Source organism: Bos indicus, chromosome 25 (genome assembly GCF_029378745.1).
Source record: "Bos indicus isolate NIAB-ARS_2022 breed Sahiwal x Tharparkar chromosome 25, NIAB-ARS_B.indTharparkar_mat_pri_1.0, whole genome shotgun sequence".
Classification (NCBI taxonomy): domain Eukaryota; kingdom Metazoa; phylum Chordata; class Mammalia; order Artiodactyla; family Bovidae; genus Bos; species Bos indicus.
This window is the reverse complement of record NC_091784.1, coordinates 21,266,841-21,285,572: the sequence shown is the minus strand read 5'-3', so window position 1 is coordinate 21,285,572 and position 18,732 is coordinate 21,266,841. Positions and strand designations below refer to the sequence as shown.

The window sequence follows — 18,732 nt, the reverse complement described above, 5'->3', positions numbered from 1 at the left end:
GGGAAGAGTTCACATTCCCACCAGCCCTAGAGAAGAGATCTTGAACTATATGGAGCATTGGATGGAGTCCTCAGAAGAATCACGTCTCAGTGATGGGGATAAATTAACCACTGAATAAAGCTCACTCTCAGTTCAGTTCAGTCGCTCAGTCGTGTCCGACTCTTTGCGACCCCATGAATCGCAGAACTCCAGGCCTCCCTGTCCATCACCAACTCCCGGAGTTCACCCAAACCCATGTCCATTGAGTCGGTGATGCCATCCAGCCATCTCATCCTCTGTCGTCCCCTTCTCCTCCTGCCCCCAATCCCTCCCAGCATCAGGGTCTTTTCTAATGAGTCAACTCTTTGCATGAGGTGGCCAAAGTATTGGAGTTTCGGCTTCAACAACAATCCTTCCAAAGAAATCCCAGGGCTGATCTCCTTCAGAATAGACTGGTTGGATCTCCTTGCAGTCCAAGGGACTCTCAAGAGTCTTCTCCAACACCACAGTTCAAAAGCATCAATTCTTCGGTGCTAAGCTTTCTTCACCATCCAACTCTCATACCCATACATGACTACTGGAAAAACCATAGGCTTGATTAGATGGACCTTTGTTGGCAAAGTAATGTCTCTGCTTTTCAATATACTATCTAGGTTGGTCATAACGTTTCCTTCCAAAGAGTAAGCATCTTTTAATTTCATGGCTGCAATCACCATCTGCAGTGATTTTGGAGCCCCCAAAAATAAAGTTTGACACTGTTTCCACTGTTTCCCCATCTATTTCCCATGAAGTGATGGGACCAGATGCCATGATCTTAGTTTTCTTAATGATGAGCTTTAAGCCAACTTTTTCACTCTCCTCCTTCACTTTCATCAAGAGGCTTTTTAGTTCCTCTTCACTGTCTGCCATAAGGCTGGTGTCATCTGCATATCTGAGATATTGATATTTCTCCTAGCAATCTTGATTCCAGTTTGTATTTCTGTGAAGTCAAGTGGGCCTTAGAAAGCATCATTACAAACAAAGCTAGTGGAGGTGATGGAATTCCAGTTGAGCTATTTCAAATCCTGAAAGACGATGCTGTGAAAGTGCTGCACTCAATATGCCAGCAATTTTGGAAAACTCAGCAGTGGCCACAGGACTGGAAAAGGTCAGTTTTCATTCCAATCCCAAAGAAAGGCAATGCCAAAGAATGCTCAAACTACTGTACAATTGCACTCATCTCACACGCTAGTGAAGTAATGCTCAAAATTCTCCAAGACAGGCTTCAGCAATATGTGAACCGTGAAATTCCAGATGTTCAAGCTGGTTTTAGAAAAGGCAGAAGAACCAGAGATCAAATTGCCAACATTCGCTGGATCATCGAAAAAGCAAGAGAGTTCCAGAAAAACATCTATTTCTGCTTTATTGACTATGCCAAAGCCTTTGACTGTGTGGATCACAATCAACTGTGGAAAATTCTTAAAGAGATGGGAATACCAGACCATCTGACCTGTCTCTTGAGAAACCTGTATGCAGGTCAGGAAGCAACAGTTAGAACTGGACATGGAACAACAGACTGGTTCCAAATAGGAAAAGGAGTACATCAAGGCTGTATATTGTCACCCTGCTTATTTAACTTCTATGCAGAGTACATCATGAGAAATGCTGGGCTGGAAGCTCACTCTAGATTCACCCTTATAATGCTCAAAGGGAACCCTCAAAATCATCAAACTGATCTAAAAGTAATTGAAGTGTGTGCCAGAACAAAGCCTAGTACTCTTCAAAGGAGAACAACTGAACTGAGTGCTCAAAGATGTAAAATTCACAATGCCCATTAGCCCATTAAAATTTTTAGACTTACAAATAAGAAAATATGACCATAATTAGGGGGAAAATTAGCTAACAAAAAGACAATGATAAACTTCCCTGGTTGTCCAACGGTTAAGAATCTACCTGCCAGTGCAGGGGACACGGGTTTGAGCCCTGGTTTGGCAAGATCCCCATATGCCGAGAAGCAACTAAGCCCGTGCACCACGACTACTTAAGTCCAAGAGCTTGAAGCCCATGTTCCGCAACAAGAGAAGCCACGGGAACGAGTAGTCCCATTCACCACAACTAGAGAAAGCCCACGAGCAACAGTGAAGATCCAGTGCAGCCAAAAATAAATAAATAGAAATGACAATGATAATGAAATTAGCAGCAAAGACTTTTATTTTTTACAGTTATTTTTTAAGTCTTTATTGAATTTGTTACAATATTGTTTCTGTTTCATGTTTTGTGTTTGTTTTTTTTTTTTTTTTTTTTTTTGCTGTTAGGCATACAGGATCTTAGCTCCCTGGCCAAGGATTGAATCCACATTTCATGCATTGAAAGTGAAGTCTTAACCACTGGACCACCAGGGAAGTCCCCAGCAGCAAAGACTTTTAAAGTTGCTATAATGACTACTGTAAGTATGCTCTAGATTGTAAAGGAAAATATACACACTATTAAGACTGAAATAGAATATTTAAGAGATCCAGCATGTCTACTTACCTGCCCTGGGGTCCACTCTGTCTGCTGGCTGAGGGAAGCCACGGTATCAATGGAGCTCAGATCCAGCTGCTCCAGCTCACTCTCATTAAGAGCCAGAGCAATGCGCCCCAGGGAAACAATATGGTACTCTCTCCAGGAAGAAGGCATGTCCCAAACCTTCAGGTGAAAAAAAAAGCCAGATTAGACTGACCCCTACTGACTGTGGTTTCCCTCATAGCTCAGTTGGTAAAGAATCCACCTGCAATGCAGGAGACCCCAGTTCAATTCCCACGTGGGGAAGATCCCCTGGAGAAGGAAAAGGCTACCAACTCTAGTATTCTAGCCTGGAAAATTCCGTGACCTGTACGGTCCATGGGGTCGCAAAGAGTCGGACATGACTGAGCAACTTTCACTTTCACTTTTACTGACTGTATTTGAAACTGACATGGGGCAAATTTCTTTAATATATAAAGTTCTCAAACAAATCAATAAGAAAATAATGACTATTTTTTTTAAACAGACAAAAACATGAATAGGAAATTCACAAGAAAAGAAACAAACGTATGAGAAAAGTTGTCTCAGTCATATTAAAGAAATGTACATTAACAACAATCAAAGAATAGTAAGTAGGCTGATCGAATTGACAAAGAGTAAAAAGAATGATCACTTATGGTATCGGAACGATATGGGATAAAGGATGCCCTCATTTGTTGATGTTAAGAATGTAAATTGGTACATGCTTTTTAGAGGGAAATTTGGCTACATGCATCAAAAGCTTTTAAAACATTTATACTCTTTGATTCAGAAATTCCACCTCTGAGAATGTAGCCTAAGTAAATAATAAGACAAGTGCCCAAAGAAATATGTATAAATATATACATGGAGGCATTAAAAAAATAAAGTCTAAAAGTCTACCAACTAGTTAAATAAATAAAGACCAACCATAAAGTAGGATATTACATAGCTCTTTAAAAGGCTGATATAGATTTATATTTCTGATATATAATAATATGTGCTGTACACTGTTCATGTGGAGAGGAAGCTATTGAAGAGTTGGAGTATGATCCTATTTTTTGTAACGTATATATGTTAGATATGTGAAATACATGTATGAAATATATAAATATATTTTACATGCATACACAGAAGTCTGGGAAGCTTCGGGTGAACATACCAAAATATTAATAGTGCTTGAAAGTGAAAGCAGTAGTCTCTCAGTCGTGTCCGACTCTTTACAACCCCGTGGACTGGAGCCTACCAGGCTCCTCTGTCCACAGAGATTCTCCAGGCAAGAATACTGGAGTGGGTTGCCATGCCCTACTCCAGGGAATCTTCCCAACCCAGGCATCGAACCCGGGTCTCCCGCTTTGCAGGTGGATTCTTTACCGTTTGAGCTACCCGGTTATCTCCAGGTAAAAGACTGACTGATTTTCTTCTTTATTATTTTCTGACTTGCCCACAATAAACTTGGATTACTCATATGAAAAACAGACTTATCATTTTAAGGAATTTAATATCTTAACCCCACAACCATAACTACATAGTCCACGACGATCTTAACAGCTGAAACAAGCCACTCAAGGGGATCTTTATAAAGATGGCAAATTACTTCCAGTTCTCTTTTTATTCCTTTCTGCTCTGTTCTCAGGTGACTTTGCAACAGATTCTGAGAAAACCTCCTGCAAGAAGCAGTGGGGTTCTCCAAGTGGAGAAAGAAAAGGCTTGATTCCTGGAAACCACCTCAGTCAGAGGCACCAGGGTATCCCCAAAATTTGATTTATGGAGCATCCTCTAGATGCCAAGACATCTCATCCCATCCTTAACAGAGCCCTGAGAGGGAGGAGCTGGAACCCTCTCAGGCTCACAGATCACAGCTTTGGCTCGGAGCGGACGCAGTGGGATTCCAACAAGATGACCCAAGTGCAAACTCCATGAGATGGGTCTGTGCACAGCAGGGCTGGGACCCTGGGCTGGGTTTCCCTCTGTGAGGGCTTCCTCCCTGACGCGGGCTTCACCTGTACTGCCTTCTCCTTCAGCTTCCTCAGCTGAGCCAGGCTGAAGCTCCTGACGGCTCCCAGCAGCTCCACGCTCCTGAGGAACGTGTCCTCCTCCAGGCAGAGCAGGTCCTCGGGGGCCCAGCAGGCATTGGCTTCGGCCAGCTTGATGATGTCATTGGAAGAGGGAGCCATGATGCCATGGCAACCTGAGGAATGGGTGACATGGAGAAGGAACAGACGAAAGGGAATTTCAGGAAATGTGAGTCTTTCCTCCTCCCCCGCCCCCCATGATCACTGGTTTCAGTAACTTTATTTTCATTTATTTATTTCTGGCTGTGAGGCCTGTGGGATCTTCATTCCCCGACTTGGGATCGAACCCAGGCCCCCTGCAATGAAAGCACAGAGTCCCAACCACTGGACTGCCAGGGAATTCCCTGAGTCTACTTCTTTATTGAAGTGAGTAATGTTCTTCTCCAAGTAGATTTACCCAAGAGAAGCGGTGTAGGGTAGAAGCTGAGCTCAGGCACCAGGGACCAGTTTGAATTAAACTTCTGCCGTGTCTTGTTAACTCTGTACAAAGCCCCACACACACAGTAGAAGCTTTGCATCCCTCTGACTGGGCAGTAGGAGCTATTCACTCTGGTGAACAGTTCTGGCTTTAGATTCAAATCCAAAGCTACTTAACCCCTCTGTGCCTCGTACTCCTAGTCTATAAAATGAGGATTAAAATTTTGAATACTTTATAGAATTTTTGCGAGGACTAAACATATCATTACATGTAAAGCCAAGTATACAGTAAGCACTCAATACATGTTAGCCATTTTTATTACTTATACTACCTGTCATAGCCACCCCATGCATATGAGTTTGCAATCCAGAGTTAGAGTTAGGGCTTCCAGAATTATGAGGAAGATGTGCTCCTATCTAAGTGTGGAAAGGGAAGATGACCCACCTGCCATAAAAGTCTTGGTAGAGGCTGTGGCCTTCCCATCCCAGGACAGACAAGAAATGGGTCTGTTACATTTTCCTTGGCAACAGGAGAAACCCATCCGTGTCAGTCTTTGAATAAGCTTAACCTTACCTAGTCAAACCATTTACTCACCAATACACAAATGAGATACTGCCTTAGCTGCCCCAGATGTGCATAGCCTAAGAGAAAACCAGGCCCCTTGTCTTAAGAAGAGTCCTGGATTTCCCATCTTAGTAGCTGACAACCCCTGATGCTCACAGACTTACCAGCACCACCCAGGGCTGGACATTTCTTGAGCCCTGTGGCCACATCCCTCTCACTGCATCTTCGATGGAAATTCATTGGACGTCAATCAAGAGGGAAAACTGCACCAGGTCAAAGGTACACGTCTGGTGCTCAAACATCTTTATCACAGCCCACTTGTAGAAGATAAAAGACCTGTCTCTCCCAGACCCCCTTGGCCCCACTTTCCAATGAAAGCAGGATCCAGTAAAAGTACGGAATTGAGGAGAAAAGAATGGTTTTAAAGTACAGCAGGGATTTGTGCTTATCACTGCTATGTTTCCAGGGCTTAGACTAGGGCCTGGCACATAGTAGGTATTCAGCAAATATTTGTTGAATGAATCAACACACACACACAAAATTTACCGAAGTGAAACCAAGTAGCAGTTCTGCTAATCCATTAGTTACTACAATCACAGCAGCAATTAATACCCAGAACCAACCAAAGAAAATGCCAACTAAGCACTGGAGGTAAGGGCCTCCTCCCCGGGTAAGAAAAGTCTTACTTTCTCATAGCCACGGACACAGGAGGAGCTTGTGACAACTGGACTGTTGGGCCGTGAGGGCCGTGGGGGCTAGTGGTGATCTTCAGCTGCTTTGGGTTCAGTTCCAAGAGCTGCCATTTACTAGCTCTGAGACTTTGGCCGAATCTCTGAGTCTCTTGAAACTTCATTTCCTTTGTTAAGAAAGTGGGAGGAACCATGCCACCCACCCCATAGGACAGAGGTGAGGACCCAAGGTGAGCATCAATCTGACCGTGATGCTGCCGTGCTTGCTGCCCCATGAAACCCTCACCTTAAGATCTCCTCTACAGGGAGACAAGGCTCCACTCCAGACACACCGCCCTTCATGTCTCCTTCCTCCCCCAGTCCTGTCCACTCCTGTCTGCAGACGCTAACTTCACATGTCCACTGGCCCCGCTCCCAACTCCCTTGAGTCTTTCCTCAAGTGTCACCTTAGTGAAACCTTCCTTAACCAATCTCCTTTCAGATTACAACCCTGCACCCCACACTCTCTGACACCTGTCCTTGCTTTAATTTCCTTCTTCTTAAAAAAATTTCATTGGAGGATAGTTACCTTACAATGCTGTGTTGGTTTCTGCTATACAGCAAAATGAATCTGAGATATATATCTGCTACATATATTTATCTCCCCTCTTTTTTTGATTTCTTTCCCACTCAGGTCACCCCAGAGCACCAAGCAGAGTTCCCTGAACTACACAGTAGGTTCTTATTAGTTACCTATTTTACACATAGTAGTGTATATATGTCAAGCCCAATCTCCCAATTCTTCCTAGCCCCTCTTTCCCCTTGGAAGCAACCTAAATGTCCATCAACAGAGGAATGGATAAAGAAGATGTGGCACATATATACAATGGAATATTAGCCATAAAAAAGGAATGAAATTGAGCCATTTGCAGAGACACAGATGGACCCAGAGACTGTCATATAGACTGAAAAAGAGAAAAACAAATATCATGTGTTAACACACATGTGTGGGATCTAGAAAAATGGTACAGAAGAACCTATTTGCAAGCAGGAATACAGACATAGATAGACATAGAGAAGAAACAAATTTTCCTTCAGGATACTTATCACACAACACACTTCATATTTCACTTATATCTGCAATTTATTGTCTGACAACCCCACCCCCACCCCGCCCCTGCCACCATTTGAAAATAAGCTCTATGACGGCAGGGATTTCTATTTTGTTCACGTAGTCAGTGCTCAAAAATTACTTGTTGCAGGAAACAAAAAGTCAGCATGGATTGTCAACTATCATTATTACAATTACTCTTGGGTCTGGTTAACTTTGTCTCCTCCTGCTGGGCACAAGTCTAAGCTTAATAGGTGTACAATAACACGTATTAATATCTAATACTTACTGAGCATTTCCTACGTGCCAGGCACTGTTGTGGACATGTTTATAGGTTTATAGGATGTTTAAGGGGCTTCCCTGGTAGCTCAGCTGGTAAAGAATCCACTTGCAATGCGGGAGATCTGGGTTTGATCCCTGGGTTGGGAAGATCCCCTAGAGAAGGGAACGGATACCCACTTCAGTGTTCTGGCCTGGAGAATTCCATGGACTGTATAGTCCATGGGGCTGCAAAGAGTCGGACACGATTGAGCAACTTCACTTTCATAGGTTTAAACCCACCAGTCTTCACAATAATCTAGTGAGGTAGGGGCTTTCATTACCCTCATTTTACAGAGGATGAAACATGAGGCACAGAGAGGTTGGGGAGTTTACCCAAAGTCACACAGCCCACAAGTAGCAGCCCCAGGGTTCAAATCCAGTCAGCCTGGTCCCAGCACAGCAACTCACAGTCACACAGACATTTTGGCCCTTAAATCAATTGTTCTGAAATGTTTGTTGCACATGTTCACCCATTAAACCTACTGGCCTAACTGATGAGAACACGATATGATTTCAAATCACTTTACAGAGATGTAATTTTTGCCCTGTGGATTTTTGCTACTCATTGTTTTGCAAACACTACATCCAGTCCCTGGGACAAGGAGTCCGCCTGATGCCAGGAACTCAGCCAAAACACCGCTGCCAGACACGGACTCAGATACTCCAGAAACACTCACCAGGACTGGGGTCAGAGCTGGGCTTCTCCGCACTGCTGTTCCGAACAGATTCAAACACAGCCTGGAGGAATTCTTTAGGGGGCAAAGTCCCGGCCATCTTGGAAGCTGTTTGTTGAAGGATGTCAGGAAACTATGTGGGCAGAAAAGATGATGGACGAGGAACGAATAATAATTAAAGCACATTAAACAGAGACTTAAATCAGAGTGTAAAGTGGAACACTGCTGTGTTGCCTCCATTGTTTTGTTTTTTCTTTATACAGGCATGCATCGTTTCATTGCACTTTTTATTGCATTGCAGTACTGCATTTTTACATGTTGAAGGTTTGTGGTAACTCTGTGATGAGCAAATCAATCACCACCATTTTGCCAACAGCATTTGTTCATTTCAAGTCTCTGTGTCACATTTTGGTAATTTTCACAATATTTCGCACTTTTTCATCATTACTATATTTGTTACGGTGATCTGTGATCCATGACCCTTGATGTTACTATTATAATTGGGGCACCACAAACCACACCTTTATCAGACAGTGACCTTGACTGATAAATGTAGTGTGTGTTCTGACTGCTCTACCAATGAGCTATTCCCATCTCTCTCCCTCTCCTCACACCTTCATATTCTCTGAGACACAACAATATTGAAATCAGGTCAGTTAGTAACCTGACGATGGCCTTTAAGTGTCAGAGTGAACAGAAGAGTCATAAGTCTCACTTTAAAACCTAGAAATGATTAAGCTTAGTAAGGAAAGCATGTCAAAAGCTGAGACAGGCTGAAAGCTAGGCCTCTTGCACCAAACAGTTAAATGAAATCGTGCATGCAAATGAAAAGTTCTTGAAGCAAATAAAAAGTCCTGCTTAGTGAACACACAGATGATAAGAAACCACAAAGTCTTATTGCTGATGTGGAAAGTTTTAGTGGTCTGGTGTATGCATGAAGTCACTTCAGTCGTGTCCGACTCTTTGCAACCCCATGGACTGTAGCCTGCCAGGCTCCTCTGTCCATGGAGATTCTCTAGGCAGGAATGCTGGAGTGGGTCACCATGCCATCCTTCCGGGAATCCTCCTGATCCAGGGATCAAACCTGCTTCTCTTATGTCTCCTGCAGTGGAAGGTGGGTTCTTTACCACTAGCGCCACCTGGAAAGCCCTTCAGTGGTCCGGATAGAAGATCAAACCAACCACAACATTCTTTTAAGCCAAAGCCTAATCCAGAGCAAAGTCCAACCTTCAATTCTATGAAGAACTGAGAGGCTGAGAGAGGTGAGGAAGTTGCGGGGGAAAGATTGAAGCTAGCAGAAGTTGGTCCATGAGGTTTAAGAAAAGAAGCCTTCTCTATGAAAGGTTGTTGCTGACCCATGCAAAAACGCCAGGATTTTTGGCCTCCGGAGGAGAAGAATTCAATCCGGGGCCAGAGACGAGGCTTGATCACTCAGAGCTTTTGTGCAATAAAGTTTTATTAAAGTATAAAGGAGATACAGAAAGCTTCTGACATAGGGATCAGAAGGGGACAGAAAGAGTACCCCCTTGCTAGTGTTAGCAATGGAGTTATAGACTCTCTAATTAGTTATTCAGTTCAGTTCAGTTCAGTCGCTCAGTCGTGTCCGACTCTTTGCGACCCCATGAATCGCAGCACGCCAGGCCTCCCTGTCCATCACCAACTCCCGGAGTTCACTCAGACTCACGTCCATCAAGTCAGTGATGCCATCCAGCCATCTCATCCCCTGTCGTCCCCTTCTCCTCCTGCCCCCAATCCCTCCCAGCATCAGGGTCTTTTCCAATGAATCAATTCTTCACGTGAGGTGGCCAAAATACTGGAGTTTCAGCTTTAGCATCATTAAACATAACTTTCCTATGCACTTGGAAACCAAAAAATAAAAAAATCCATGTGACTCAATGTATTGCAATACTCACTTGATTGTGGTGGTCAGTAACCCAACCCACAATATCTCTGTGGTGTGCTTGTAGCAGCTTCTCATATAAATTTAATTCCTAGCCCAACTAACCTAGTCTCTACAAAGAGTCATATAAAATGATATCCAACCTCAGTGCTAATCCAATACATGTTCGTATATATAGCTTTCACCCATCAGATTGTAAGAAATAAAATAAAGTGATAATACCTAATGCTAGCCAAGATGTAGGAATTATGCGTACTTATTTCTCTATGGGACTATTAGACGGTGTATCATTACCACCTGAAAATATCTATAAAAATGTATGCATGCCTGTCTCTTTTGGGGTTGTACTGTTTTTCAATTTTCATTAAAATATACATGTATAAAAGGAGGAGAAAAGAGTTATCTCTGAGTTCGAGGTAAAGACTAGCAATGAGGGGGCTTCTAGTTGCCCTAAGAAAGGTGCCATGTCTTATCCAGAGCTGATACACTTTTTCAAGACTCGGGATATTATTGGTAAATCTGTCCAAGAGTCCAGAGAATTCATCAAACTCTCCCCTGCAGTTGCGTGTGTCCCAAAAGTCACCAGGTTATATGTAGTTCCTCCTTCTATTCTAATTTTCAGAATCAGAGTTACAGTCTAAGCCAGTAGTTCCCAGTCCAGGTTGTAGGTTAGAAGCACCTGGGAAATTCACACTCAGGCCCCACCCTAGAGATTCGAGACCATTGGTCTAGGGTCGGGCCATGTATCTGTCCATTTTAGTTCCCTGGTGCTTCCCATATTGGAGAAGGAAATGGCAACCCACTCCAATGTTCTTGCCTGGAGAATCCCAGGGACGGGGGAGCCTGGTGGGCTGCCATCTCTGGGGTCACACAGAGTCGGACATGACTGAAGTGACACAGCAGCAGCTTCCCATATGCAGTTAAGGTCACGAGCGGCTGCTCTAAGATAAACAGTTAACTTTTAACAGGAGATTACACAGCAGAGTATTTTCCATTTTGTATTTTTAAAGGGAGGAGGAGGATATTTCATAAAGGATGCAGAAGAATCTAGGAAGAGCAACTACCATTGATGAGAGAGGCTGGGGACCCAGAAACACAGAGCCAGAAACTTCACATTCTGTAGCCTTTGATGTATTTGGGATTTTTCTAACCCAAGTATGTATTTCTTGTTCTATTAACACTTCAGTCATTAAAACTAAAAGTAGAATAAGACTGCTGGAAGAAATATCAACAACCTCAGATATGCAGATTATACCACCTTAATAGCAGAAAGCAAAGAGGAACTAAAGAGCTTCTTGATGAAGGTGAAAGAGAGTGAAAAAGCTGCCTTAAAACTCAACATTCACAAACCGAAGATCATGACATCCAGTCCCATCACTTCATGGCAAATACATGGGGAAAAAAATGGAAACAGTGACAGACTTTATTTTCTTGGGCTTCAAAATCACTGCAGACAGTGACTGCAGCCATGAAATTAAAAGACACTTGCTGCTTGGAAGAAAAGCTATGACAAACCTGGATAGCATATTAAAAAGCAGAGACATTACTTTGCCGACAAAGGTCCATCTAGTCAAAGCTATGGTTTTTTCAGTAGTCATGTATGGATGTGAGAGTTGGGCCATTAAGAAGGCCAAGCACCAAAAATTTGATGCTTTTGAACTATGGTGTTGGAAAAGACTTGCGAGTCCTTTGGACAGCAAGGAGATCAAATCAGTCAATCCTAAAAGAAATAAATCCTGAATATTCACTGGAAGGACTGATGCTGAAGCTGAAGCTCCAATAACTTGGTCATCTGATGTGAAGAGCCAACTCACTGGAAAAGACCCTGATGCTGGGAAAGACTGAAGGCAGGAGGAGAAGCGGATGATAGAGGATGAGATGGTCGGATGGCATCATCAACTCAATGGGCATGAGTTTGAGCAAACTCAGGAAGACAGTAAAGGACAGGGAAGCCTGGCGCGCTGCAGTTCATGGGGTCACAAAGAGTCAGACACGACTGAGTGACAGAAGAAAAACAAAAAAGAATAATACCACAAAACATCCACATGCCCACAACCCAGATTAAAAACTAAAACATCACAAATATAACCAATAGCTCATCCTAGGCCTCCCTCCTTCCCCAGAAGTAACTCTCACTGCAAATTCAGTATTTGATAATTAACCATTCTCATGCACTTTTAAACTTCTCTTACATATGGAATTGTTTTGAATGTGCTTAAAATTAATCTAACTAGTATTTATTTACTTAGTATCCTACTGTATGTATTTTTTGAAACTTTTTTTTAAATCACACATTGTGTTTCTGAGATTTTAACTATGTTGATACAAAACTTTTTCAATTTTAAAAATTGATTTTTAAAAAAGTTAGATAAGCTTATAAGACACATGCATCTGCTGCTTATGACTCTGGGTTTGGACACCCCAAGAGAAGATTTTACCGTGACTGGACACCGGAATGTTGCTGTTCTTATGTGAATCTGGGTGACATGCGAGGTATTTGGGTACCCTGAGCGAGTATGACAACGTACATCTTACGTGTGTGCGTACGGAGAATGAAAGTGTGTGGAGATGCTTTGCAGTCTATCTGACTCTTGTTCAGCACATCCCCTCCTACCCCACCCTCCACCTGCATGGAGGAAATTCCCTGCCCCACTAAGGTGGGCTTGATCATATAACTTACTTTGGCTAGTGAAATGTAACAGTTAGTAGTTACATTTCATCCAGCCCAGGCTTTAAAGAGAACTGCACTTTGCCCTCCCTTTTGTAGAGTTTCAAATTTCCACAGCAAGAAAAACAGGTTCCAGGGAGCCTAGCCCCAGAGGCAGACTCGTAGCCCCAGACCCACAGAGCAGTCAGCAAAAAAATAAATGTTTTCTGTTGCATGCCACTGAGAGTGTGCAGCTTTGTTACACAGCAGGAGATGACTAGTACGTGACAATGTGGCACGCCTCCTGGCCTTGTCGAACTCTTGGGGAGTTGCTGCGAGGATAATGTTACACCCAAAGGCAATGCTCAATTAAGATTTGGTTTGGGATCGAATATGTTTGCCCATGTGACTGCACACGCTGGACACACATGTTGTGTACATATGGTGCTGATGCGTGTAAGCCCTCCAACAGGCATGCATGTGGGAAGCACAAGGATAGCAGAGTGGCAGCCAAATGACAGCTCCCAGGTCACACACATCTGCCTAGAAGCCACGTGAAAGGCTCAGAGTTCCTTTAGCTGCTGCCTCACTGCCTTTCCCTGAACCTTGGGCACCCTGAAGTGGAGCTGGAAACATCTGAGCTCTTTGAGGCAGGGAGGAACTTTCCAGAAAGACGAACTGACAGCAAATCCAAGCGACTATAACTAACCACATTTTTCTCTTCTTCAAACTCCTTCAGCCTTCTCTAAGACAGAACATTGAGGTACCTTTGTGGCAACAGAGCTTAATTCATCTCCTGAGAAAATCACTAGAAAGGATTCCAAATCCTTCGCTGTCTCAGCTGTCCAGTTCTGGGGGAGTCTAGGAGACAGAATAAGCAGTAAATGGAAAGATCATGCTGTTGCCCTTGTCCCGCAGCATCTTTTTCTGTTAGGAAAAGGTTATCTATATACCTGGAGAAGCTGTCAATCATGTGGTCCACATCCCTAACCAAGAAAACAGACATGTGATGTAGGCTGACCAGTGAGAATCACCCTGGGACTTTTGATGGAACTATGAGAGAAGCTCTCTTTCTTCTGGTATCTCTAGCAATAAAAAGGATATTGCAGGCGAATACTATCACCAAATGGAGAAAATAAAGGCCACACCCAAGAACACAGAGCTGAGAGGTGGGAGGAACATTTTCCTGATGACATCATTCGAGCCCCTGGATCCAGCCATGCCTGAAGTCACATTCACTTCTAAACTCGATCAACTCCCATTTTTTAGTGTGAATTGAGCTCCTGAATTTCTTTCATTTGCATCAGAGTGTTTCCTTCCTCCCTTTCCTCAACAGAAAAGTAATGCTATATTTGTTCCTTTTATAATTACCATTATAAGTCTTGTCCTATAGCAAGATAAAATTTCCTCTCAAACTTGGCAGAATAAAAACTTGCCAGGATCCTGGCCCTGACCCAGGATCCACTGTTGTTCTTATGGAGACACAAATGTCTACAGGGACATACCCCACACTATCTCTAAAGGATGTCTGGTGATATCTCTAAAGGAGATCTGCCTAATTAGCAGTGATAAGCCTTCTGCTAAGACCAAGGCAAACCATCCCTGGCCAAAAAAACTCCCTTTATCTCTTTCATTAACAATAGTATCCCATTAAACTATAAGTTCCATGACAACAGGTAATAACACATGTAATAATAACAGCTGAATCTTCATTCCTTCTGATAAAGCAGTTGTCAAATACTCAGTTCTACGTGCAGGGCACCATTGTAAGTCCTTTGCATGCATTAACTCAGCTAATTGTCACAACAGCCCTGTGGGGACTCTCGCTGCCCCCATCCTGCAGATGCAAAAATAAAATGCAAAAAGACTGAGTAGCTTTTCCCAGATCACACAGGCTGTAGGTGATAGAAAAATTTAACCCAAGGACTCAGGCTCCAAGTCCCGGCTCTTAAACTCTATATAATATTAAGTGCCTGGGCCACAGTAACTACTCCAAAGACATTTGTTGTCTAACCATTAACTGATGTCTAAGCCCTACTCAAATCTGACCTAACTTCAGAAAATTCTGCATGGGAAAGGACAGCTCTGTTTTCCCCCAGGGAGTTCTCACTCACCCAGAGCTGACAGTGCCTCAGTTATTTGCATTATTATTGTTGTTGTTGTTTTAACAACAATAATAATAACACCTCCTTGCATTTGTAACGTGCCATCTTTTTTTTCAAAGTTTATTTTTTGGCTGCATCTCACAGCATGTGGGATCTTAGTTCCCCAACCAGGGATTGAACCCACTCCCCCTGCCTTCAAAGCATGGTACTAGGCCACCAGAGAAGTCCCATAAAGTGCCATCTTTTTTGAGACTCCTTCCCTTTCCATAAGCCAAGATGTATTGGTGACAACCAGGTGAGGCCTGCAGAGGAGCTATCATTCTCACTTTACAGGGAATCTAAGTCCAAAAGAAGAAAGGTCGAGTTTCCAGAATAAATCCCAGGATCTAACCTCATCACAAGTTAGAGACTCCGCTTTGAGGCGGAAGAGCCAGGGCCGAGGGCCCCTCTGCCAGCAGCCCCACCCCAGCCCCGGAGCCGAGCCTGGGGCCCTCCTCACCCATGCTGTTCCAGGAGCCTCAGCCTCAGCGCCGCCTTCTGCTGGGGGCTGAGGTCCAGGCAGTCTCTGAGGCCACGCAGGGCGGTGGCCCAGGCTCTGGGGGACAACCCACGGCGGATGACGGCTGCTGGCAGGTGACAGAGCAAGTTCCCCAGGATGTCCACGGTGTACTCGTCAGCAATGGTGTGGCTCTGAAATTGACAAGTGGAGCTGGTGGAAAGGCCCAGTGGGTTCCAGATCGTGATCCCATAAAACACTTCCTGACCCCAAACCTCACCAAGGTTTCAGGATCTGAACCACCTACCCTACCATGGACTTACACAAGGCCTAATTTCACTCCAAGGGAGTAGGCCTCAGAAGTCTGGGCGACCACACGGAGTGCGGGGTGGGTGTGGGCAGAAGACTTGTCCATCGGGAGCACTCATTCACTGAGGCTGTGGTCACTGTCACTGTTACTGCTCTGGGGACACCCCATTGTTCAGTACCCATTATGATGAGAGTACAGCAGTAACAGTACTTTCAAGTTTGTAGGCCCTTGAAAGCCTCCAAAGCTCTTTCTCAAAATGCCAAAAATAGCTAACATTTATTCAGTGCTTACTATGTGCTCGGCACTGTTTTAAGTGTTTCCAGATCTTACTCTCTTCATCTTCAAAGTAACTAACTGTACAAGTACTAATATCATCCACTTTTTCAAGATAAATAAACTGCCAGCTTGGCCCTTTGAGCCTTTGCATTAAACAATATATTACCTATTTCACGTCCTCGAGAGCTCTAGGAACAAAGTGCTACTGTACCCATTTTACAGATGAGGAGACTGAGGTTCAAGGATGGGAAGTGACCTGCCCAAAGCCACAAAACCAATCACTGGCAGAGACTTGTCCAGAGCCCAGACTCTGTGTACTGTGCTCTTTCCAGTCCTCCAGGGCGGCCTCCCCTCATTCAGGCCCCAGAATGGAAGTCCCCAGAACCAGAGGCCAAGAGTGTCCCACCCAGTGGTTTCAGAGCCAGCTTTGAGACCCACAAATCAGACTTCTGGCCCTCATATCAGACCTGAGAACCCAGCCAGCTCCTCTGAGGACTCCCCAGGATGCCCACAGGCCCCAGAGGGGAAGGGACACGAGTCAAAGTGTCACCCAGGAAGAGTTTCCTTACCAGGCACTGCTGCACTTTCTTGAGGATGGAATTTTTTTTGTGGGAATCCAAAACCAAGGAGTCCAACTGACTCTTCCCCAGGCTGATCAGGAAGGGCACACACTGAGAAGCTGGGATGGAAGCCAGGTAGCGAGCCCTGGAGAGAGATGGGAGAATGAGGGAAGGAAAACAGGGGCTGCTCTCTATTTGCCCAAGAGCTTATCACAGAGCTGATCCTTAAGTATTGGTTCTCCCCAGTGATGTCCTGGCTCCTCTGAGCAGAGAGCAAGCCTCCCACCCATTATTTTTCTTTTTTACTGGCAGGAAAAAACTTCCCATAATGCTCTTCTCTCACAGGTGGAAACAAGTTTCCCATCATGCTCCTCTTCCCTGATCCAACAGCAGGATATGAGAACAGGCTCTCCATAGACAAAAGCTGCCTGCTGGACTGGTTGAGGGGAGATATGAAGAAAGGAAATGAAAAACCAGAAGAAGAAAGAGACAAAGAGGAGGCAAAAATGAAATAGAAAGTGGAGGGAAAAATATGAGGAGAGAGTGGGGAGAGAAATGACTCCCAATTCTGTCAACCCCAGGATTCTCTAGGGCAAAGAGACCAGTTAATAACACAGATTATTTCAGCTAGTAATGGATGGAAAGAAGAAAATTAAATGGCTCTATAATGAAGGATGATGTGGGGACCACCCAGGGAAGCCCCTCTGAAGGGAGTACTGTTTGAGTTTAGAACTCTCCTCCAAGCTCTTGACCTTATATTCTCAAGAGGAGCAATATTTCCCCCAATGGGGAGAAACTGGTTCAGGGAGAGGGAGGGAATGAGGGTGGGAAATATTCGTTATAGCAGTGATTTGTGACCTGCCAAAGCTCAACCCTACCCAACACAATTTTACTCCTTATAATTTCTCTCATTATGGAGAAATTAAATTTTTCTCCTTTGGGAGGCAATAATGAAATAAAGGTTGAGAAAGACCCATGTGGCATCACTGCCACCTCACTATTCCAATACCAAATTCAACCTCCTCCTTTCAAACATGTTCTGCCTTCTCTCTGCCATCCAAGACTCCTTCATCTCTTTATCCCTAAATCTTTCTTTGCTGGCTCCTCAGTAATACTCAAATCTGTTCTTGTCTCTCCATTCCTAATGTCACTGTCTTATTTATTTTTTCATTCATTCAATCAGAGGGCTTCCCTGTTGGCTCAGACAGTAAAGAATCTGCTTGCAATGCGAGATACACGGATTCGATCCCTGGGTTGGGAAAATACCCTGGAGAAGGGAATGGCAACCCACTCCAGTATTCTCGCCTGGATAATTCCATGGACAGAGGAGCCTGGCAGGCTACAGTTCATGGGGTCACAAAGCGTCGGACATGACTGTGCGACTAACACTTTCACTTTCACACTTCACTTTCATTCATTCAGCAAATAAATAGAGCATCTGCGGCATGCCAGGACTTCCCAGGTGGCACTAGTGGTAAAGAGCCTGCTTGCCAACACAGAAGATGTAAAGAGACATGGGTTCAATCCCTGGATCAGGAAGATCCCCTGGAGGAGGGCACTGCAACTCACTCCAGTCTTCTTGCCTGGAGAATCTCATGGACAGAGGAGCCTAGTGGGCTACAGTCCATAGGTTAGCAAAGAGCTGGACACAACTGAAGTAACTTAGCATACATGCATGCTGCCAAGCACTGTGCTGGGCACCAACTACCAACATGAATAAGACATGTGCAGCAGGTCCCTACCCTCAGGATTCTCTAGGGGGAAGAAACACAGAAACCAATTAATAAAACAGATTATTTCAGCTAGTAATGAATGGAAGGAAGAAAATTCAATGGCTCTATCATGGAGGATGATCTGGGGACAGCTAGGGGAACCCCTCTGAAGGGAGTACTGTTTGAGCTGAGACATGGATATGTGGAATAACATATCCATGCCATATGTGGAATAACAACCATGCCAAGGTCAAGTTTATAGAAATAAGCCTCCACTGTCTCTCTCCTTCCAGCCAGGCTCCCTGCACTCCATCCTCTCTATGGACCGTGATGATGATCTCTCTGAAACATAAACCTGTGCCCAGAATGCAAAACATCCCAGAGTGTCACACAAGCCCTCCCTGACCTCTCTGG

General features: G+C 44.1%; 1 protein-coding gene across 1 annotated transcript in view; it reads right to left on the bottom strand.

The window, feature by feature from the left end:
- Positions 1–18,732, bottom strand: part of OTOA (otoancorin) — a 79,470-nt gene that overhangs the window by 13,701 nt on the left and 47,037 nt on the right. The window contains exons 19-24 of the mRNA XM_070779794.1: positions 16,616–16,751; positions 15,464–15,654; positions 13,627–13,720; positions 8,316–8,445; positions 4,485–4,672; positions 2,491–2,646 (exon numbers count right to left, since the gene is read on the bottom strand). Of these exons, the coding sequence (XP_070635895.1) occupies positions 2,491–2,646; positions 4,485–4,672; positions 8,316–8,445; positions 13,627–13,720; positions 15,464–15,654; positions 16,616–16,751 (895 nt within the window). The remainder of the gene's footprint in view (positions 1–2,490; positions 2,647–4,484; positions 4,673–8,315; positions 8,446–13,626; positions 13,721–15,463; positions 15,655–16,615; positions 16,752–18,732) is intronic.